Raw genomic sequence first — 23,762 nt, 5'->3', positions numbered from 1 at the left:
AGGAAAGTACAAAGATCAGATAAATGTGCTGCATGTTAATGTGAACTGTTCTTCAGCACTGAGGCTGGGATGCTTTCAGGGCTAGCGGTTCCACATTTTTCTAGGCAGACTTAAAACAAAGCCATCGTGGTTGTTGTCAGGGTGGAGGGTGGGGGATACACCAATTAGGCTTGAACTTGCTTCTTCTTCCTTTCTTTTTTGCCTCTTATCTCCCTCTCCCAGCCTTCTCTTCCTACTTAACTCTTCTATGTCAGTGGGAAACATGTTTCATGCCATGATTTGCCCAGCAGAAACAACAGACAAATTGTTGAATCTGACAGAAAGAACAAGGGCATTATTATGTAGTGCACTTGAGTAGCAGTTGACCATGACAAGTTTGCTGACAATTCTCCAGCCTAGTAAAATATAGACTGAAAAACAGAAGAACAATGATGGAAAGAGTGGCAAATAAACAATGTACCCTCACACCCACCAGGAATACTAAGTACTGCTTCTCAAGACTGCTTGAATATGCCCAGATGAGAGAAAGAACTTTGTTATCTGTTCAGTAGAACCACCAAACTCTGCAACTGTGAGACTGTTTTCTCCTTGCTTTTTCAAATATAAGATAATCTTTTTTTTATTGAAAATTTTTATTTTTTAAAACATACAATCATTTATAAAAATACAATAAAATTTTAAAATAGAGAACCCCCCCTTACCCTCCCTCCCACCCCCACCCCCCCTCCCTTCACTTCCCAGAGCAGAATACAGGGTTAAAAAAAAAGAAAATTATAATAATTAAGAAAAAAGAAAAAAAAGAGAGAAAGAAAAAAAAATATCATAATTAACCTTTAACTCCATAACCTATAAAACAATTCTCTATAATATTTGATATTCATTCATAAAATAAATAAAACTTTTTAATTCCATACTTTTTCTGAATATAATCTATCCACCTTCCCCATACAGTAATATATCTTTCTTGTGTATGATCCTTTAAATAAGCAGAAATTTTTGCCATTTCTGCAAAACTAGATACTTTAAATATCCATTCTTCTAAAGTAGGCAAAGAATCTTTCTTCCAATATAAACCTACTAGTAACCTTGCTGCAGTTAATAAATTCAACATCAAAGTAGTTTCTTTTTCATTTAAGTCAACAAAAATACCAAGTAAAAATAGTTGAGGAGTAAACTTTATCTTTTTTCTAAAAATCTTTTGAATGTTCCACCAAATCATAATCCAAAAAGCCTTTACTTTTTTACAATTCCACCAAATATGAAAGTATGTCGCATCATTATTGCCACATCTCCAACATTTGGGCTGTATGTTGGAATACATACAAGATAATTTTTTAGGATCTAAATGCCATCTAAAAAACATTTTATAAAAATTTTCTCTCAAATTTTGAGTTTGTGTAAATTTAACATTTCTTATCCAAATTATCTCCCATAAATCCAATGAGATGGGCTCCTGTATATTCTGAGCCCATTTAATCATACAATCTTTAACCAATTCTGTTTCCGAATCTAACTCTAATAAAACATTATATATTCTTTTTATATGAGCCGGACCTTGGTTTTTAATCTGAATAACCAATTGTCTATCTTCTAGTGTTATTCCCTCTTTCTTGTCTACAGTCCATCTATCCATTATTTGTAAATATTGAAACCATGACTGTAGAATATTTTGCTGCCTTAATACATCTAGGGATTTCAAATGCCAATTCGAACCAGAACAAATTAACAATTCTTTATATGAAATTTTATCAAAATTTGTCCCCTTAGAGGTTCCCTCAATTGCATGTCTGGGAATCCCCCAGATAGGTATTTTATAATTTAATCTATAATAATACTTCTTCCAAACACGAAGTAAGGCATTCCTCAAAATATGTGATTTAAAAGTCCGATCAACTTTCTTATTAAAAATTAAATATGCATGCCAACCGTATATTAAATCCCAACTTTCCAAAAAAAGAATATCCATATTTGTTAAATTAAGCCAATCACTTAACCAAGTTAGGGCGGCTGCATCATAATATAATTTCAAATTAGGTGCCTTAAATCCCCCTCTTTCTCGAGCATCCTGTAATATCTTAAATTTAACCCTTGGTTTCTTCCCGGCCCATATAAAAAATTATCCCCAAAATTCATTTTCTCTACCAAAGAAAATAAAAATTGGCAGTCCAATTGATCAAAAGCTTTTTCAGCGTCCAAAAAGATAAAAGCCACAGGAATCTGATTATTCTTATCCAAGTACTCAATTAAGTTAATAATTTGTCTAACATTATGTTTCATATATCTCCCTGTTATAAATCCTGCTTGATCACTATGAATCAAGTCTTTCATAACCTGCATTAATCTATTTGCCAAAATTTTTGTAAAGATCTTATAATCAACATTCAATAATGAAATTGGCCTATAATTCTTAGGCTCTGTAAGATCCTGATCTTCCTTCGGAATCAGTGATATAAAGGCTCTTTTCCAAGAAGGAGGAACTTGCATACCCAACAAAATACTATTAAAGAGTTCCTTTAATGGCTCTATCATTTCTTCAGATAAATCTTATAATACCTAGAAGTCAGTCCATCTGTTCCAGGAGACTTTCCAACCTTTAACTGCTTAATAGCTAAACCAATTTCCTCCACAGTAATTAAACTATTCATCCCATTTTGTTGTTCCTCTGAAAGTCTAGGAAAATGTACTGATTGTAAATATTTATCTATATCCAAACCCCTTATATTATCACTTGAATATAATTTTGTGTAAAAGTCCAAAAAGCTTTTTCTAATCAAATCTTGCTGAAAAACCTCAGTACCTTTATATTTTACTTTCTCTATAATTCTAGCTTTCTGTTTCTTTCGTAACTGATAAGCCAACCACCTCCCAGGCTTATTCGCATTGCAAAAAGTATTATGTCTCATGTACGACAGATTGGTAGCCACCTGATCTGCCATCAACATGTTAAATTGTTCCTTAAGCATCTTTATAGATACCTTTAAATTATTATCAGTAGGGTTAAGAACCAACTCTTGTTCTTTTGATTTGATCTCTTCTTCTATTTCTCTACGTCTTTGTGACCCTTTTTCCCTAAAAACTTTATTCAATTGAATCAAAATTCCCCTCATATATGCTTTACTAGTGTCCCACACCATAGACATCGATGTTCCCTTATTCATATTTATAGTAAAAAAGTCCTTTAAATGTTCTTTACACTTTTGTACGAACTCCTCCCGATTAAATAAGTTCTCATTCAATCTCCAGGATCTTCTATTCCCGTCTTCCGAATATAACTCCATCCACACCGGACTATGATCTGACAATGTTCTAGGAAAAATTTTCACCTTCCTCACTCTAGGGAGGAAGTCACTAGTAATCAAAAAAAAATCAATCCTTGAAAATGACTGGTGTCTATCAGAATAAAAGGTAAAGTCTCTATCACTTGTATTCCTTTCTCGCCAAATATCAATAAGCTCCAGTTCTTCCTTCAAATCAAAGAAAGTCATAGGTAGTTTAGTTTGAATAAAAGTTTTAGAGGAACTTCTTTTGTCTATAGTTGGGTCTAAAACCCCATTCCAGTCACCCATCAAAATTACCGATTTATAATCCAACTGAGATATCTTGCCATGCAGCAACTTATAAAATTGTTTCTGTTGTTGATTGGGAGCATATAGTCCAACAATAAGAACCTTTCGGCCTTGTAATAATAATTCCACAAAAAGATATCTTCCTTCAGAATCAGCCTCAATTAGTTTAGCTGAAAAAGTTTTCTTCACATAAATTACCACTCCCCCTTTTTTCCCAGGGGCTGGAGCAGTAAAATGTGTGCCCAGACGGGAATTCATCAAGAATTTAGAATCCTTTAAAGTTATATGAGTTTCCTGCAAACATATCAAATCATTATTATGTTGTTTCAAATAATGGAAAATCTTTCTTCGTTTCTGGGGCACGTTTAAGCCATTAACATTCCAGGTCAGGAACCTGACCATCTCCACCGGCCTGGAGCCTCTGGAGCATGGCCTGCAGATCTGCTGTCGAAGATCTTTTTGGTCTTGCCCCTCCCACAGGCTCTGTAACAACCAAACTTTCACCACTCTTCTGCAACTGCTCTTTTTCTTTACGTTTATGGGCAGCTCGTGTCATCCTTTGCTCTTTTATGTCAGAATTCGGTGCAGCTTGTTCCATAACCATCATTGATGAGGCTCCTGCCATAAGAGACTCTTCCGTCATCCTTATTTGTGGAGGTGGTGACAATCTTGCTTTTAAGATAGACTGATAAAAATCTCTTGCTTTGGAAACAGTAGTTAATCTGTGACGTATCCCTTCATAATTTACTATTATTCCTCTTGGAATCTCCCATCTGAACTGAATTTGACGATGTTTCAACTCATCAGACAAGAAAGTAAAATCTTTTCTGGCTCTTAAAATTTTTGGAGGTATCTCTTTTAAAATTATCACGTCTTGATCAGCAATTTGAAACTTTTGTTTGTAAAAAGCCTGTATAATTTCATTACGGATAGATCTTCTAGAAAAATAAATAACCACATCTCTTGGTAGATTTCTCTGTCTAGCAACCCGTGAATTAACTCTAAAAATTTTTTCTATCTCATTCTCAATTATTTCAGGCCGCCAGCCAATATTAGGAGCAATATCTTTCACAATAAGCATCTTTAAGTCTTCCTGAGGGTTCTCCCTCAGGCCTCTGATATGCAATGCGTGTTCCATCTCCCTATATTGTGAAATGATTTGTTCATCCTATGTAATTTCTATCTTGTTCTCTACCTCCTGCATTCTAAATTCCATCCTTGATGCATTTTCAGTAATCTTTTCCATCTGGTCATCAATCCTTTCTATGTGCAGGGCTAAGCCCTGAAAGGCCAGAAGGATATGGTCTCTTACTTGTTTGTTCTTTTTCTCCAATAATTCTTCTGTATTAGCCCTCTCTGCAATTATAAGATCTTTTACCTCCTCCTTAATATCCAAGGCATGCTGTTTTAAAGCATCTTGTAAATCATTAAGAGAAATTGCAGGAGGAGGAGGAGAAGGTGGAGGTGATTTTGGTTTCTGAGATGCAGGTTGAGGCATTGGAGAAGAAATAGGAACCTTAGGGGCGGGAGGCAGACGTTTTGAAGCCATTTTCTTAAGTTCCAAGAAGAAAGATTCTTATTGAAAAGAAAAAAGGGCACAGTTCTTTTAAGTATTCTTAAAAAAAGAGAAAAAAAATAGAAAAAAAGAGGAAAGAATAAAAGCCAAATTCTTACTTCTGTATTTAAAGAGTTAATCTGTATCCAGGTTTTACATCAAACTTGAGCACAGTCTCTCCTGGTCTGCTCCGTCTGCTTTCAAATACTCACAAGCAGCTGGAAAAAAAAGCAGATGTGGAAGCGGCAACTTGCTTCATCCCAAAAGCTTCGGAATGAAGTCTCCCTGGAACGCGGAGTTGCTCAGGCTCCGAGGGAGCTCTACCCTCCGATCCCCAAAATAACAGGGATCCAGGGGAGCTCTTACCTCTACCTGAGAGCTCTCCTCCTCCCTTTTTCCCAGGGAGGAGATTCAAGCCGCGGGACAGCTGATTGTTAAAGTCCCGCGGCTTTTACACGCACCAGGAACGGGCGGCTTTGTAAAACGCCGCCATTCGTGGTCGCTGGAACCACCGGAAGTCAAATATAAGATAATATTAACAAAGAGTCAGGGCTGATTATAATATTGTTTAATCCAATTCTGATTATTTACGATGCCTCCCTGATATAGTCAGTGATGTGGTCAGGGTCTGGTAATTGGCCAGATTTCATTAACCCTTTTAGGCTGCTAAGGACATATCCCCCTTCTCAGTTCAATAATTTCAGGGCCCATTCTGCATTTGGCAATAGGAGACTCTGATTCTTTCAAACAGGACTGTTCCTCTGTACTATCTCTAATCATCCAAAGCTGCTCCATGGGATTGTGAGATTTCAAGAAGAAAGAAACTTCTCTCTCCACTTTTATTATCAGTTCTGACAGACATTCCCAGGATAAGAGGTATTGAAAGGTGGCAAGAGAAGAAGGGAGACAATTGTTTATCCAGCAGCTCTTTGATCCCATGGATTAACCATGGAATCAGAAACTTGCAAGTAAAATTAATCTCATCACCAGCACCTGTCAGTAAGCCCTGCCCCCCCCCCCCCAAGTAGGTGACAAGCATTTGGGAAGGAGTTTCCATTCTGCTGGATTCCCATCTGGTTACAAATCAGATTTAGCCCGAGTTAACTTCTGAGCACAAACTCAGCCAAGTGCAGAATGTACATTGCCTGCACTCATTAAGGCTAAGCAGATTTTCATCTGCTCTTTCTGATTACTACTACTACTACTACTATTTTCTTTGATCACATTCAGAGTCTTGAGTAGTATGACCTATGCCTGATGTTTTTCGCTCATCTTCTGATAAGTTCTATTCTCTATCTCTTTGCAACAGACTATATTGGTAATCCTTCAAATATTCAATCACAGCACAGAGATACACAGTACTGTCTGTCAGAGACATGGTTGTTGAAATTAAAAAAAAGATATGTATATACATATGTGCACAAAGCAGATAGGGACTAATTAAAAATGGAGAACATAGATTTATATTTTGTTGATAACAAGATAATGCCACACTGTGAAGTTCTTAGGAACTTTTTAAAAAAGAATATTTATGAGTTACAGTAGTATAGGAAATTAAATGAAATGTACTACAGTTAAATTCCACAACTGTGGTGTAAAGCAACATCAAGTTTATGAAGACTGTAATTTACTCTCATCTTTAACTACAATAGATTGGAAATGTTTTGAAAATCCCCATCCATAATGCAACAAGAGTCTTAACTGCAAAATTCGACATTTCATGTAACAAATACACTCATTTTCATTACTGCTGTACAACACAATGACTAATGTAAATGCTCACTTAATGTGATTTCATTTCATTATAACTGCATATATTAGCAGAACAAAGAATCTGTAAAATATGGATATGTGCATGCAAGTAAATTGGTTTGGATTTCTGATTAGATTCCGCAATGATTCAGAGTTTGGCTTCTAGAGGATTAGCCAGCCTTGTCCTTGGAACAGTGACAAATGAAATGCCAACAATAATGTCTTTCCGTGCTTTCTCCCTCAGGACATGCATGTTATCAGCACTGATGAGAATCAAGTGTTTGCTGCAGTTCAAGAATGGAACCAGAATGATACATACAACCTTTACATCTCTGATACCCAGGGGATTTATTTTACCCTGGCTTTAGAAAATGTCAAAAGTAGTCGAGACCTAGAAGGCAATGTGATGATAGACCTGTATGAGGTATGTGAAAACAGTGCATATTTTCATTTCGTGAACATCATTAGCTAAGGTTGGAATGTCCTTGATCTGTAATTGAAAGTTTAATTGGATGTGGAATGTAATCTCTGGGTGATGAAAGAACAGACAAAAATAATATTTCTCCAGAGTTACATTCATCTTTGCAATCAGTATTATATATCAATGCTGGATATCAGGCACAATTATAGTTCTGGTGTTGATTTGTACATATATAGATAACCTGGTTCCATCAGCACTCACCTCTATCTTCACCTCTAGGATAGAAAAAAGCACATTCCAATCAGTTGCATTTAACTGCTGAATACAGGCAGCCTTTAAATAGGTAGAATTACATAGGAGTAATTTCTATCCACTTACGAAATGTCTTCACCTTAAGACAGAAATGGGCAATGCTTTCATGTGATGATGAGTGTTGGGTCAGAAATGTATGTGCATATGCATAAGCACATTCACACAAGCATATACAGTTACTACCTACCTTGTTGCATAAATACACTGATTCTCTTCTCACATGCACATGAGGTACTGGCATGGGTCTAACTGAGCATGGGACCATGTTTTATAATTCAGACACAGTAGAAGTCACCCAGAATTTTTTCTAAGAAAAGCTGTACCCGAAGTCACCTACGTACACAATAAAGACTCATTGCACTTTCCCCACCAATCTAGTATTTAAGAGGATAGGGTCTACATCTCTCTTCCATACTTTGTGAACATTAAAGAGATTTTGGTGGACTGATTGTCTTGACATCCTATTTAGAGCATCTATAAATAGTAAGCACACTCAGAAAACCTGGAGAAAGCCTTAAAGGTCAGTGCTTAAAAACAGACGAGAGTTGGGTGAATAAGCAGGGCATTTCTTGACTACAGTGAAGAAAATTTCTTTCACAATATATTAATCCCCTGAATGCTTTGGCAAGTTGTTGAAAAGCTGTTGTCTTCTATTACCATCAGATTAAGGAGTGGTTCCACTGCATTATGTAAAGGTGTCTTATAAATCAGCGGGAGAGAGGGAGAAGAAAAGGAAAGATCGAAAGAAAACCTCTGTTTTATTAGGCTGGCATTCATAGCAGTCTGGATTGAAATTGATGTGATCAGACTAGTCATGTCGCATCTGTTGATTGCCTAGATAGAAGGAATATTGGCTGACATTGAACTTGGCAGAAACCATTTCCTTCACTCTGATTGTTCTGGCCAATTGCTAGGATTGCTATGAATGATGAGTGTTTAAGAGTAAATGAAAAGAACGACCAGGTAAGAGGAGGGGAAAAAAACAGTTGATAAAAGTAGAGATAGGAAATAAGTATATGAATAAGAAATATAAAGGCCTATATGGATAGATAGATTTATTTGTTTACTTATTAAACAAATATATATATCTGCCCAACTGACACACAGTAACTCTGGGTTGGAAAGTTAGAATGTTGGCAGAAAAAGAAGGAGAAGGAGAAGAATGTTTTTTTTTGTGTGTGTGTGTTTTTGGCATGGTGTATTTTTCAAAACAAATATCTCTTGAGTTCATGAATGAGTGAATTGCAGGACCTGGGTCAAATTGTGTTCTTTGCTCAGGTTTTATTTTCATTTTCAGAACTGGAATCTAATTTTTGCTATATTGGCCTAAAAAAGAACCCCAAAGGTTTTCTGCATTGCATTCTTTACATTTTTCTCTTTGACTATCTGTTGACTATTTGGCTGAATATTCTGATTTATAACTCTCCATTCCTTTGAATTGATTCTATCTCCTTTACAAAGAGGCACATTTGGGTAGGAGTGCTGCTTTTTAACTATTCACATACTTGAAAGAGCTACTTGGAGGCATACCCAAAAACTACTTGAGGATGTTTGTTACAGATGGGGCTAAGCATACTGGCATTGCTCACTACATTTGTTCCTTGTATCTGCCCTTGTCCTCGCTCAAGTTCTTACTTTTATCCAGAAGATCTAAAGGAAAAGTATACTTGAATTTGCAAAGATGCAGGAAGTGGTGCCATTGTACAGGACTCTGCCTTCCATATACTCACTTTAGATATCACTCATATGTAAAGAGGTCTTTTTTATTTAAAACATTTTGATTTAGTCTACCCTATTAACTATTAACAAAGAAAGTTATTTTTTTAAAAAAAATAAGTGTTTATATACAGTATAACATTGGATTCTTTTTATTTTTCGCACTAAAGTATGTATTTGCTATATTCAAGATACTCATGGATCTGTTTTCCAGTCATAATGTTTACTCATAATTATTGCTCAATCATTTAGTCACTTCCATCTCTTTGTGATGTAATGGACAATAGTATTCCAGAATTGTATTTCAGTAAATGACTTCTTCTCATGCTCATGATATCAGTAATGGTATCAAGGCTTTAGGGGTCCTGTTGATCTCTTTTTTTATTGCCATCAATTTTTCCAAGTTCCAAGACTTTCTCAAAAGTCTTAGAATTGCTTCCTCATTATATATACAAAATACTTTACTATCAGTGCTTTCATGAGCTGTCTTTTTTAAATCTGTCATTGAATGACATGTTCCTCTTTACTAATCAAGGTACTCATAACAATTTTATCCAGCACGATAATTCAGAGGCACTGATTTTGTTCATTCATTTTTTAAAATGATACAGATTTTACAATCATTTGATGACCAAGAAGACCAGTTCATTAATAATCTGTAACTTTCTTGGCAATGTTATAATTTTGCTTAGATTTGTCACAGTCTCTAGGCCAAGTTTTCTTGATCCATGTTAAGTCACTATCTCTCCAGATTTTGGAACCAAGAAAAGAATGTTTGTTATTAGTTTTATTGTTTCTTCATCTATATAAAAGCTTCAACAAGTGATTCTTTAAGTCTTCCCCACTTAAGTGTATCATCAGAATATCTCAGGTTGTTGTATTTTTTTTACAAATCATATTTCTTTTACTTCAACATTTTTATGATATATGATGTATTAAATTAAACAATATATGACAGTATTCAATTCTTATCACATCCCTATTTCCTCTTTGAGCCAGTTAGATCTCCCTTATTCCATTCTAACTATTGCTTCTTAATCAACATACAGTTTCTTCAATTTTCAGTTCAGTAGTTCAGCACACCGAAGTGTTTAAAGGCTGTTCACAATTTGATCATGTAGTTGCCTTAAGGCAAAAACTTTCTTGGCTTTTCCATTATCCGTAAGCTGGTTGAAATATAATCCTGGATTCCTTTGCTTCTGAAACCAGGTTGCACCTTTAGTAGTTCTTATTCCATGTGCTGTTGAAGTCCAGATTACAACATTTGGGGCATTATTTTTCAAGGTTGAGAACTATGTGCAATTATTTGGTGGCTGGATTATTCTTTAGCGCTGCATATTTTTTTAGATTGGAATATAAATTAACATTTTTCAGTCCTGCAACTACTGCTGTGTTTTCCATATTTATCTAAAAACTGCAAACAGTATTTTAAGAGCATCAGCTTGTAAGATTTTAAGCAGTTCTGCTTATATTTTATCTATTCAATGATTATTGTTATTGACAATACTTTCTGAGGCACATTTAACTTTATTTGCTAAAAGTTACGGTTCTACATTGATCAATATATCTTTATATGCATAAGTGATTTAGGGTTTTGTTTTGTTTTTTTTGGTATAGTTTCCCACATGTTTGTGACCTTCTTTCTCTCTTGCCTTTTTAGTCTTTTACTAGATCCATCTTTGTGAAAAATATTCTCTTGATTTCTATAATTTTCTTAAATATATCTTCCACTTTTTTCTGCAACTCATGTCCTCGATTCCTTTGCATTGCTTTTTTAGATATTACTGCATTCTTTCTTCGTTTACACACACACAATTAATTTTTCTTAATATTGGAATATTAATTTTTAGCACATAGACAAAGTCAAGATTTTCCGATGAATGAAAGTTGTTTTTCATTTCTTCCTTCTTATCCTCTCTGCTTTTATTCTTAGGAATTGTTCCTAAAATTTGTGGATCATTTCCCTTAACCTGTACCTTCTGGGCTTCCTTTGGAATTATGGAAATTTTAATCCAACAAAACAAGAAAATAAGAGATTGTGAAAAATTATCATCAATCATTTTGGTATCATTTCTGAAGGAATAAAAATAGTGTCATTTGCTTTTCTTTCCTTTGCATTAATCAGAATTACTGTACAAGACTTGATGATAGTTTAACAATTCTTGATCAAACAAAATAAAGTAAAAGGAAGCGTGGCCCTGGCTATGGTGCCTTATATTCAGTTATTTTAAAGAAGATTAAAAAAATTATGAAGGAAGTATTAGAAGAATCTATTAAACAAAATAATAATGCTATGCGGAAAGATTCTACTGTTTTTTTCTACCAGATCTTTCAATTTGGTGAAAATTATTTTACAATAAAACAAATAATATGCACCATCAAACCACAAAAACAAGTTTATAAAAACTGGTTAAAAGTAAATTAACATCAAAATGAGAAAAAAAGCAAATAATAAAGCTCTCTCACCTTCAAATTTACAAATTGAGCAACCAAGCAGTTTAAATATTGAAATAACATTGCCTTTACTGCCTTCTGAAAAATAACAAATTAGGGTAGCCTTGACTAAGGGGGAAAGACAATTCTATAGGGATGGGGTAGCCAGAGCAAAGACTCTTTCCTGTTGGAGTAAATGTTGGGATATAGAATTGAAACGTTCCAGCAAATTAGCCAAAAGGAGATGATCATAAAAGTAACCAGGAACCATATAAAAGTGTTTAGATTTAATTTACACCTAGATTTGTATTTGGAACAATGTAACACCTCCAAAACTCATAATATATGACTGAAAGCATATAGGGACTATCACGTTCAAGCAAATAAATTGTATCGACTTCAGTTTCCAGTTCAACTTCAAAACAAATAAAAGAATATTACAGTAAATCAATCTCAAGATGATGAGTTATGAGTTTTTGTTTCCAGGGCTCTCTATTCCATAAATAGCTACAATTAATTGAAACTGGACAACCATATAAGCCATATAAAACTGTTTAGATTTAATTTGCATCTTGAATTGTATTCGGAGACAATAGAACAAAGTTTCCCTGACTCCAACTGTCAAGCAACACCCATGAGAGCAGAAGACCCCTCAAGTCAGGAACCTGTTTCTTCTAAAAGAGAGTGACCCCACCTAGAGCTAAAATAGCAGCAGATATGAAGCCAGTATTTCCATTAGGGTTTACTTTAGTATTTAGTGACTTGACTCCTTGTACAGCAACCCCAACTACCCATCCATTCATAATGGAGTGAAACCATTGCAGAATAGTGTCACCTCTACTTGCAACCCTCCAGATAGCCCAGAACAATCGTATTGATAGTATCAAACCATTGCTGAGATGTCTAATAGGATCAAGAGAGCTGATCTCTCTACTGCATGGCTTTGAGAAAGGTGATCTATCAAAATGACAGTCTGGTTTCTGCCCATTGCAAGGCCTGAGCCACAACTAAAAAAGAACAAGAAACATCTGTATCTACTCTGCAACTGCTGCAATTACCGTATACCATCTAAACTTTTATCTAAGATTGGAATTAGTATCGTATAATAGTCAAATCAATAAATGGTTTCTCTGCGAAGTGCATAATATTTTATTCTTCAAAGGAGCTGATGCTTTCCCTATTCCCAAAGAGTTTTTAAATGCACACACAGAAATACAGAGACACACACAGACCAGACACACATGCAGATAATCCTGTCTACCCAAACACAGGTGAACATGATTTAGATGAAGGTGTAGAATTTATGTTCAAAGAAACACACACTTCTTTACCATCTTCAATCTCAAATAAAACTCAGATGATTATGACTGCTTTTGACCCAGTCACCTTATTAAAATATACATTTTTTTTTATGTTCAACCCTGCAACGTCCTCTTCTCTAGCCAGTCTGAATCCACAGTAGTTTCCATCTTATTTTTCCCAACCTCTGGTAAGTAAGAAATCCTTTGATGCAATATTCACCTCTGAGTCTGCTACATATTCATTCTGTATGCTATTTCTAAAGCTAGATTTGACAGGTACCAATGCACACACAATTTGTGTCAAATTTATCTTGTTTTTCAGCCATGTCAATTTCTCCTAGGTAGCAGGGATAAAGGGAATGTTCTTGGCTAACAAGAAGATTGACAACCAAGTAAAAACTTTCATCACCTACAACAAAGGCAGAGACTGGCATTTGCTGCAGGCCCCGGACACAGATCTGAGAGGGAATCCAGTTCATTGCCTCCTAGTAAGTGATGGTTTGTGGGCATGAGGGATGGGGAAACCCTCATCTTATTATACAGTGACATAGCCTCTTTCTCCCTAATTTTTTCATAGAGGTTTTTTTTTAAAGGCAACTTTTTAAATTTTTTGAGAGGAAATGAAATTATTTTTCTTTTCACTGAAAAAGAAATTTCTATTCTTGAACATTTAGAGGGAACCCAATTCATTGCTTCCTAGTAAGTGATGGTTTAGGGCAGGGCTTTTCAACCTTTTCATCCATTGTACCACTTTTAGGATATGGCAACATCTGAGTACCACCAGTCATCTAGCAAGGTGTCAAAAACTTGATGACCCCCCAAAAAAGAAAAAAAGTGATAAAGTACAGGTAGACCTCGACTTACAAAGTTTACTTAGTGATTGTTCGAAGTTACAATGGCACTGAAAAAAGTGCCTCCCAAGCCACAGCCGAGCAAGACATCTGCCTGCCCTCCCGGTGGCGCTCTTCTTCCTGTCTGGGGTTTTCATTGTTGTGAGCATTTCTGTTGAGGATTGGCAGTGGGGGTGGGGTGAGGTGTTTGGTTTTTATTCCACCCCCCATCTTCTGGGTGGTTGAAGCAGGTTTTGGTCACTTCACATGACCCTGGGACACTGTGACCATCATAAATATGAATCAGTTTCCAAACATCTTAATGTAAATCACAAGACCCTGGAGATGCTGCAACATTCCAGCTGATCGGTGCTTCTTCTGGGCCCAGCTGGAGCCTGGCACTGATCCTGGCGCTTCCACTGAGTCCTGACACCCTCGAAGAAGCGCTGATCCTGGCGCTTCTGCTGAGCCCTGACAGCCCTGCAGCTCCAGCCATCTCTCGCTCAGGCTTGTGCGGTGCTGCCACCAGTTCAGCTCATTCCCCTCCCCCACTGCCACTTTTCTAGGATGGTCGCGTACCACCTACCAGGTGCCAATGTACCACAGGTGGTACCCGTACCACTGGTTGAAAAGCCGTGGTTTAGAGTCATGAGGGAAGGGAAAACCCTCTTCGTATTATTCAGATTATAGATAGAAATAAAGTTATTTTTCTTTTCACTGAAAAAGAAATATTTATTCTTTAACAACTTTGAACAACTGAGTCTTTGGACCACACAGACTAGGTATTATGAATCAGAGCAATAAGGGTGCAAGAAATGAGCCATTTGTCTAAGCAAATAGGCTTGTTATATTAATTTTTGGTGGTTGGCCATGGAACTGAGTGCAGATAGTATCATCAGGATAAATTGTCCCCTTCATAAAATAGTGTTATTTATTGGAACCCAGGAAATATATCTTTTCTGTTACAATTCCTGTTCCCTGGAATAGCATCTCTCCAGAAATCCATTTGGATCCCACCTTCATAACATTCAGAAAATAATTGAAAATTTAGCTGCTTTCTTGGGCTTTACAGCAGAATTGTACTTGGGGTTTTGAACAGTGTTTTTTGAAAAGTCACACAGGTAGTCCTGACTTCATTTAGTGACCATTCAACATTACAATGGCATTGAAAAAAGTGACTTATGACTGTTTTTCATGCTTACTACCGTTGCAGCATCCCCATGGTCATGTGATCAGAATTAGGATGTTTGGCAACTGTCTCATATTTATGATAGTTGCAGTTTCCCAGGGTCGTGTGATCACATTTTGTGACCTTGTTACAAGCAAAGTCAATGGGGAAGTCAGATTCACTTAACAATGGGGAAGTCAATTCACAACCATATTACTTAGTAACAGATTCACTTAACAACTGTGGCAAGAAAGGCCATAAAATATGGCAAAATTCACTTAACAAGTGTTTCATTTAGCAATAGAAATTTTGGACTCAATTGTGGCCGTAAGTCGAGGACTACTTGTACAGAGTTTATCTTCTGAATTATGGTTTGTTTCTTTTTTTTAAATAATTCCTACTTTATTTAGGGACAGAGAGCAGCCCTCAGTTATACTGAAACAGAACTTGGTTTATTTTTGTACCAAAAACAACAAGATAAACCCAAAAAGGGTAGAGGAAGTGTTTGATGGACTTATGCAAATTACAGTATATATTTAATCAGTATAGCAGTTCCTTGAAATTGATATGACATATTCATGTTAATGTCCACGTATGTACAGTGAGTAAAGTAATAGCGCTGAACATAATAGCATTCTTAAGTTAAACAAGGAGTCTAAGAACATTTCTGTTAGGATATTGCTTTCTTCTAAGTATCCTTGATGCCCAGTGGTTTATTATCTTTTTAATGCTCAAATTAACATTAACATATAGCTGGTAGTTTATTTTTGACTTGAAAAGTGTATTTGAGGAAAAGTAATTTGCTTGCCTAACATAATATCATTTGTCTAATTCATACAGTATATCACAGTGGAAATGTTGGCTGCCAGTCACATTATGTGAATTTATTTCAATAGCATGGGTTGGATCCTTTCTGAAAAGGAATCAAACAATGAGAAGTCCATCTTTTAATTTCCACCACAAATTACTCACTCAGATATACTCTAATTAGTTTGCTCTTTCCTCTCTCAAAGACATACAAATAAACACTGCTTTGTTGTCAGTTTTCTAACTCTCTCCTGTCAAATGAATGGTAAATGGACCTGATCACAGCACTTCTTTTAGGTAATGTGTTCAGGCAATTTTTTCCCTTGGAAAGACTGACAGCTGGACCTTGATGCTTTCCTTTAAAGAGGTCATAACAATATGTGTCCTGAACAAATGCTCTAACGTGACATAGTATGTTAATGAGGATGAACTTGGAAGAGATATATCAACCTTGGAAAAAGTCATTGTCGACTTTCTCCTTTTTCCTGGCTGGCTCCCAAATTCCAAGACAATTCCCTCTTCCCTAGAAGGATTTGTCTGAGATCTTGTGAGAAATAAAAATACTTACTGGAGAATGGGTAGTCCCTTTGCCTTCTTTTTATTGTTGCAGTCCACCTCTTACAAAGCCATATGATGTGTATGTGCAGAAGTGAGAGAAAGAGAATTCATACAATGCTTTTGTGGTCACTTTATAAAAATAAAAATGAATAAAATAATGGAAAAATGTCTTTCTGATATATACTGTAAATATTAGAGAAAATGGACTTTATGTAACTCCTGGAGTTGGATTGGGTAGCTAGTGCCTTTTTTTTACTCGAGGAGTTACAGCCAACATCCACACAACGAAATGTCATAAATCATGCTTAATATTTATGTCATATAAAGAATAAGTATGTTTGTATTTGATATATATATATATATATATATATATATATATATATATATATATATCAAATACAAATATATACTTAATGTAATAATATAAACATATTCAATGTTGAGAGGAGTAAAATAAGATTCCTTTAAAAAAAGCTATTTTGAAGGAATGATTTCTGTGAATATTAAAGTGTATCTATTTAATTTAATTCCAATTCTAGTATTGGATAGATTACCTTTGATCTAATTAATGGCCTTTCCTGGCCCGCCCTCTAGAACAGCATCCCCCTGGATATCTGGATGAGTCTGGCACTCTTGGCTTTTTGAAAATCATTAAAGAACTGAATGTTCCTGCAGGCTTTTGGGCCAGGAGGTTAATAGAGCCCCTCTTTCTTCATGGTTTGAAAGGGAATGGGTTTTGTTTTCTTTTAATCTTAGCCACGTGTAATAGTATGATTTATGTATTTGGTTTTATGAACAAAGCTGTTTATTTTTATTTTTTGCTTTCAGTCTTTGTACAACTTCCAGAGTCATTTTTGAGACAATTTGTGTAAATAAATAAATCAAATGGAGCAAAAAAGAATCAGCTTCCCCCAAATAAGCAAGCCCCCTCCAACGAACACACAAATATGGAATATCTTCAGCAGGCTTTCCCCTCTCTTGAATTTATCACAATGGACTGTAAATTTTGACTTATTGCTATCACTTAGTAAAAACAACCTCTGAGAAAATGAAATTATGGCATTTGAATAAACTGGAAAGTTAAGGGGCAAATCCCAACTCAGCCATAAAACAAACTGGCTTTCAATCTACATTCATATATGCATACCCATTATAATATTTATCTTAGGAGAAGAAATATTATGAAAACTACAGAAAGGTAATGAGAAATAGTAAACCAAACTGATGAAACCCATGATATAAAAAAATGCAATAAATTAGCCAAAACTAATTTAGAGAAATAATATTGACACTCTCTATAATGTTCTATTTTTGCAAACTAACTTCATTCAGTGTATACATTATCTTTAATTATAATCTTTACTTTGTGAGAACTCATTTTTACAATTACAATTTTTTCTCACTTTTCCCCTTCCTCTTAACCCATCCATCGTCCTATATTTCTTTTGCTATTCAGTTTTCATGAAATCTCTCCATATGACTAAACTATTTAATGTGCTAATATTGGTCATTCACTTTTTTTTGTTCAGCCGGCATTCATTCAGCACATTCACCTGTGTCTTCTTGTTTTATTCACTTCTTATTTACCCTATTCCCAATGCATCCGGTGTACTTTCATGTTTCTCCTGACCTATCTTAACATTCACTTCCATGTTACAAAGTGAGCAGAAACATGCTGTTATACTGTCCTGTTTGCTTCTTTCAACTAACATTCAGTCCTTGCAACAGACCATATATTATCTAATACCTTTGTATTCTCAACTGCACATATTAACATTTCTCCATTTCACTATCTTTGGTAAGCATGCGATGAAAATACATGACAATCTATTTCCTCTAATTTTCCACCATATGAAAATAAAGTGCAGTTCACTCTTTTTAAGCTGAAATATATCTCTTGGTTTTTGATTTATTAATTTTCAGGTCCATATTCCTCACTCCATTATGTGGTTTGACACTCACTGAAAATGATCAGCTTCTCAGCCAATAACATGATATCATCTCCATACAAATCTACATGCACAATCATTTCCTTACCAATTACATGTAATGACACCTAAATACTCCTTATTCATTTGACAATCAGTGGGATTTGCTCAAAGCTGAATTATTTACTATACATTCCATAGTAATGTGGGCTTTATTTTCCTCTTATACCATTCCAATTGCATTCCGGAACTTTCAACTCCATGGTCATAGAAAACAGTTTCTAATTCAAGCCAATTCACTTACAATAATCAACATGTGCAAATAACCTTTATCCCACACTGTCATACATTTCTTAATACATTCCTGAAGAAGAAAGTTCTCGTCTGTGCATCCCTGCTTGATATAAAGCTGCACTGCACTTCTAAATTTTGCTCCAAACCACTTCACATACCTATAGGGGAGAAAAATACAGCAGTATTCCAAACATTAAGCATAGGTGCAGTCTTCATCACATTAAACAAGCCATACAACTATTCTACAAAGAAACCACATCCATATTGTAATGTTTCTGTACTTACAGCAGCCTTACCATTTTTCAACATTTTCACAGTATTTATGATTTCCTTTTCATCATTCATTTTCTTGAACATTAACATTTAGAACATTCATTTGAATTCTGGTCTTGACATATTGCTGTCATTCAAGTACAGATATCTAAAAGCTCCTACCAGCATTCCATCACTTCAGTTTCATCCTAAATCATTTCTTCACTTTCATGTTCAATTCCATTCTCTCTGCTGGAGGCTCCTTATTTAGCCCTCTTCACCTACTTCTGACTTTTTTTTTTTAAAAAAAAAAAACCCATCAAAAACTTTGCATTTTCTTTCAACCTCAATCTCAAGTATCACATGTGTTTTCTGTGAAGATAAAATTAATGGGAAGGAGAGTGATTCTGATAATCTAAGCAACCTTTTTTTGCCAAAAACTAGTTGGCACAAATGCTTCTTTTCAAGTTCCTTCTCATGCACACAGTAGATAAATCCTTAAAGTGGTAATATAATTAAGAATTGTGATTTCTTGATTTTAACTAAACCTAAGTTGGAGACATCTGTTTTAACAAGGATGCTACTTTTGGTCCATTTCTATTGTATTATACTACATTTCAGAAGTTGCAGCCAAATAGACTAAGGAAGACCATAGACATATGTGAATGGGAAGGGAAAGCGGTCCTGTCGTGTGATTAATATCTGGTGGTCAGATGCTTTTGAATATTATGGATTGTGGATTCTTTCCCAAGGTCTTTTTGTCACTTGGAAATGAATGCAATTGTATAAAAACATTTGCATTATAATAAAAGTACTGTAGCTGTATCAATAACTTTTTCAAGATCTATGCTATGCTGTGCAGTATTCTTTGCAGTGCTTGTTGACATCTCCTTGTTTGTTTTCTTCCAAGCCATATTGCTCTCTTCATCTCCACCTGAAGGTTTCTGAGAATCCTTACACCTCTGGTAACATTGCCAGTCGTGATACAGCTCCAGGCATCATCGTGGCCTCTGGTGAGAAATGCTCCAGTGCTATATAACAAAAGTCTACAATTTCTTATTGCTGTTTAAGTGGGAAATAAAAGTTCAATTTTTCAACTTGTGGTTCAAAGGTGACATGAAGTAATAGTTGCAGCCAAGAATATCTATTTCAAATCTCTTTTTTTTTCATGAACTCTTGAGTTTGGCTTGAGTGTGTCTCATCTTCTGTCAGCAAAACAAGGAAGGTAACAAAATTGACTTAATAAAACATAACAAAAGAGGTGGGAAATATTTGTTTTTGTGACACCCTTTCTTGTTGGCTGCTAGCTATAAAATTCAGTCTTGCCATAATCTAAAGCAGAGGTCCCCAACCTTTTTGAGCACAAGGACTGGTTATGTGGACAGAGGCTTTTCCAGAGACCGGAGGAGACATGGTTTTTTGTGCTGCCTGAATCCCATGGATGGGGTTTTGCTTGTTTGTACAGACCGGTGGCTGGCATGCTGTGTTCCCGGTACTGGTCCAAAGACTGGGGGTTGGGGACCCCAGATCTAAAGGACAACACTTGCCTTACCTTATTTTATAAGGTTGGTGCAAGAATTGCAACATTATTGACTAAAGAATATATATGAAATAATACTATATATGATATCCACAGAAATATCTTTATTGATGAATTATCATTGTTACATTTGCTGTTTTATAATAAAATACATCATCACTGTTTAACACAACATATATTACTAAAAGCACAAAGATTTCAGTTTTCTTTACATTTAAGTTTTATAGGTCGGGGTACTTTCCTTACAGGTAACATTGGATCAGAGTTGTCAGAAAATGATATCAGCATGTTTGTTTCGTCTGATGCTGGAAACATTTGGAGACAAGTGAGTAGCAATGGAAACAATAAGTGGTCAACTGGGGAAAGAGAATACAGTGAAATACCTACAAGGAAAAGTTTATTGGAGCATTTTGCTTGATTGGGCAAAACAACTGTTCATCTCCATAAAGAGGCTAATTTTCTATTATCCTGTACATTCCAGTCCTCATAAAACTGAGGGTAATGTGGACTGGGAGCAAATAACTCCCCCTTCCCCAGCTATCCTCTCTGCAGTGAACTTTGAACATGTGTTGATTTCAGGCCAAGAGATAGTAAGTAACTAATATATCTATGGTGATTATATTTAGTTCGAATTTTGTGTACTTGAATGTTGGCTTCCATTGTTTTCATGTATTCCCCATTTCTGATAGACCTGTTTATATAATTAATGGTTTGCTTAAATTATTGGCTTAAAAAGGGAGCTCATCCCATCATAGTTACCCCTTGAGCTAGCATAAAATTTATTGATTTCTTTATCATTTTTAAATCATCGTCCTTTTTATGCTTTAAGATGTAGGCTGAAGGAAGAACCCTGAATGGCAGCCTATCTTAATTACTTTTTACCTTCCAATGGGAACCTAAGCAAAAGGGTCTGACAAGTACATTTTAAATGCTCATTCTTCCCATATGTAAGAAGTTCAATCTACAATCTCAATTTAGGGCATTTGTCCCTTTTGTGCACAATTATAAATGCTACCATTATAGATATTATATGTTATTGGAAGACTAACATATTTTCATCCTGCATAATATTCTTCAGCAGGTACTGTGGTACCCCAGTAGTTAGTGTAATTCATTGTCTTTCTTTTCCCTTTTGTTTAATCCTGCTCCCATTGTTTTATGACAAGAGGAAAATGCAGTTCATCATTTATATGCTATTATGCTGTGCATTCTCACTTATAGTTAAAGTTATACTAACTTAACTCCCCGGTTGCCAAAGCATTTGAAAAATGATGTTGTAGTGAATGAGCAAGCCTGATGCACTCAAATACATGCTTTCACCTTCCCTTATTTCACTCAGGCACCCAAAACTCAAAATTTCAATGAACAAGAAGGAGATTATTTTGCTGCTAAAAAATGCCTGGTGACAACAAAACGGATGGGGGGTAGTTAACTAAATCTTTTTCCCACTGGCTATAGAAAACAAACATAGCTTAAAAAGTGGGAGGAGTGAAAGGAGATTCCTGCAGCCACAGGAATCTTGAGCCTTGGTCTTAAAGCGGAGAGAATAAAGAATTATAGAAAGTAGATCTGAAATAGTTACATAGGTGATCCTAGATAGAAAAGTCTCTGAGGAACAAAGAGATGAAGGCAGCTTTCTACTAACTGTATGTGGAATGAGAAAGGGGAATTAAGGAAAGCTTGTTCTCATTTCTATTCTAGGACAGTAATTGCTGGGAGGCTAGATGTATGAGAGAAGTGGAAATGAAGGCTGTGATTAAGAGAAAGAAAGTTGTTGTCTGGTAGAAAGACAATGGAGATATGTCTCCAGAGTCGAGATAAAGGCATTCAGTTAAGATTTCCCATTGGTATGCTTTATTTCAATGGGTGTTTGTTCAATAAATATTGTTAAATATAATTAAATGAAGTAATGTATGTGATTTTTTATAACTTTAATTATTGCTGCAAAATCTAAAGTTCCGTGTACATGCTTGAAAAGCTATGATATGCTGTTGATGTTAATCTTCCATAAATAGCAAAATACAACTAGACATAAAACAAGTCTAACTGCCAGGAATGCCTTCTCATCTTTAGTGAACCTTTTATTGATAAGAACAAGAAATAAACAACAATAAAACCAATACATAAGAACATTACTTTGGTTCATGTCTTAAAAGTTTACATGTGTTTCAGGTAGATTAAATTTCAGAATAGCCTATATTTATATCCACTGACATGGATATAACTACAATCTCTTACACAAAACTAAGAATACAAATTACTAAATAAAATGTTTTGTTTTTGCCTTGCTTTCCTACTTCTCAAATTAACTCCATATCCATTAACTAAGTATAAGCATTTAAAGACCTCTAGATAATAATATGGACAACAATATGCATGACTCTTCTATATCACTTAATAAGTTTTAGCAAGTACTTTGCATTTAGTTAATATGCAATTATCACCCCATAAACTGGAATCAAGTACATACTTAAGAGAATTAACAAAGCAAAGAGTAAGTGCTCTATTAATACTTATTGAATCTCTTAGACATAAAACATTGGGAGTTCTGCCTACAGATCTCTAAATATAAATGCAGATGTGTTTATGGTACCAATTAAAAAGTGTGTAGTATATCTAAAAAAAAATATGGTCCTGCACAAAATTGGATTGAGATCTAGCAAGATTTATTTTAGGAACATCTAACATTCCCACCAAACTTCTTTTGGTGGTGGAAGAGAAAATATGTCCTCAAACTGACTATCCTGCAAGTACAGGAGAAATAATATTTCTTAAGTTTTTAGGATTTTAAAACTGAAACCAGCCAGAATGGGTTTCAAAAAAAATGGTAGTTAACTAATTTTAGATTGGTCTGGAGAAAAATATTCTTGAGGATAGGTTGTTCACTAACTGAAATTTGCAACACACTTCATGCCACATAGATTGCATTAATCTGATCTAAAAGTAAACAAGATATTTGTCACTGTGATTAGGTTGATCTAAATTAATCAGAAATAGATGTGTTTTGTGCTTCCAAATGTAGAGCAAGACTATCTTTCTAGGAATGTGATGAGAACCTCCATTTCTTGGGCAAACTTTTCAGGTGAACATTTGAGGTTCTAGTTCAGGCTCCACCTATTCTCTACTTCTCAGAGGAACCAATTTGTTTCCCAAGAGCAATGGACTGTCTTTCCATTCTATTTTTTGTGGTAGTTAAATCTGCAGTATTTATTTATTTGATTTATATCCCACATTTCTAGTCAAATGAATGCCTATTAGAGCTACAGTTAGCAAAGTATACAAATGTTGGAATTTAGAACATTTTCTTTATGTAATTAAAATTTTCATCT

The 23,762-nt window shown here is 35.2% G+C and overlaps 1 protein-coding gene across 5 annotated transcripts in view; it reads left to right on the top strand.

The window, feature by feature from the left end:
- SORCS1 (sortilin related VPS10 domain containing receptor 1) overlaps positions 1 to 23,762 on the top strand; it is a 440,998-nt gene that overhangs the window by 348,813 nt on the left and 68,423 nt on the right. For all 5 annotated transcript variants that reach the window (XM_039335794.1, XM_039335792.1, XM_039335796.1 and 2 more), the window contains exons 9-12: positions 7,118 to 7,297; positions 13,398 to 13,544; positions 19,804 to 19,906; positions 20,682 to 20,758. In XM_039335794.1, coding sequence (XP_039191728.1) covers positions 7,118 to 7,297; positions 13,398 to 13,544; positions 19,804 to 19,906; positions 20,682 to 20,758 — 507 coding nt within the window. The remainder of the gene's footprint in view (positions 1 to 7,117; positions 7,298 to 13,397; positions 13,545 to 19,803; positions 19,907 to 20,681; positions 20,759 to 23,762) is intronic.

The sequence above is a fragment of the Crotalus tigris genome, unplaced genomic scaffold (assembly GCF_016545835.1).
Source record: "Crotalus tigris isolate CLP2741 ecotype Arizona unplaced genomic scaffold, ASM1654583v1 scf7180000017659.2616968, whole genome shotgun sequence".
In the NCBI taxonomy this organism is placed as follows: domain Eukaryota; kingdom Metazoa; phylum Chordata; class Lepidosauria; order Squamata; family Viperidae; genus Crotalus; species Crotalus tigris.
The sequence above is the reverse complement of the archived record's forward strand: the minus strand, read 5'-3'. Positions and strand labels throughout refer to the sequence as shown.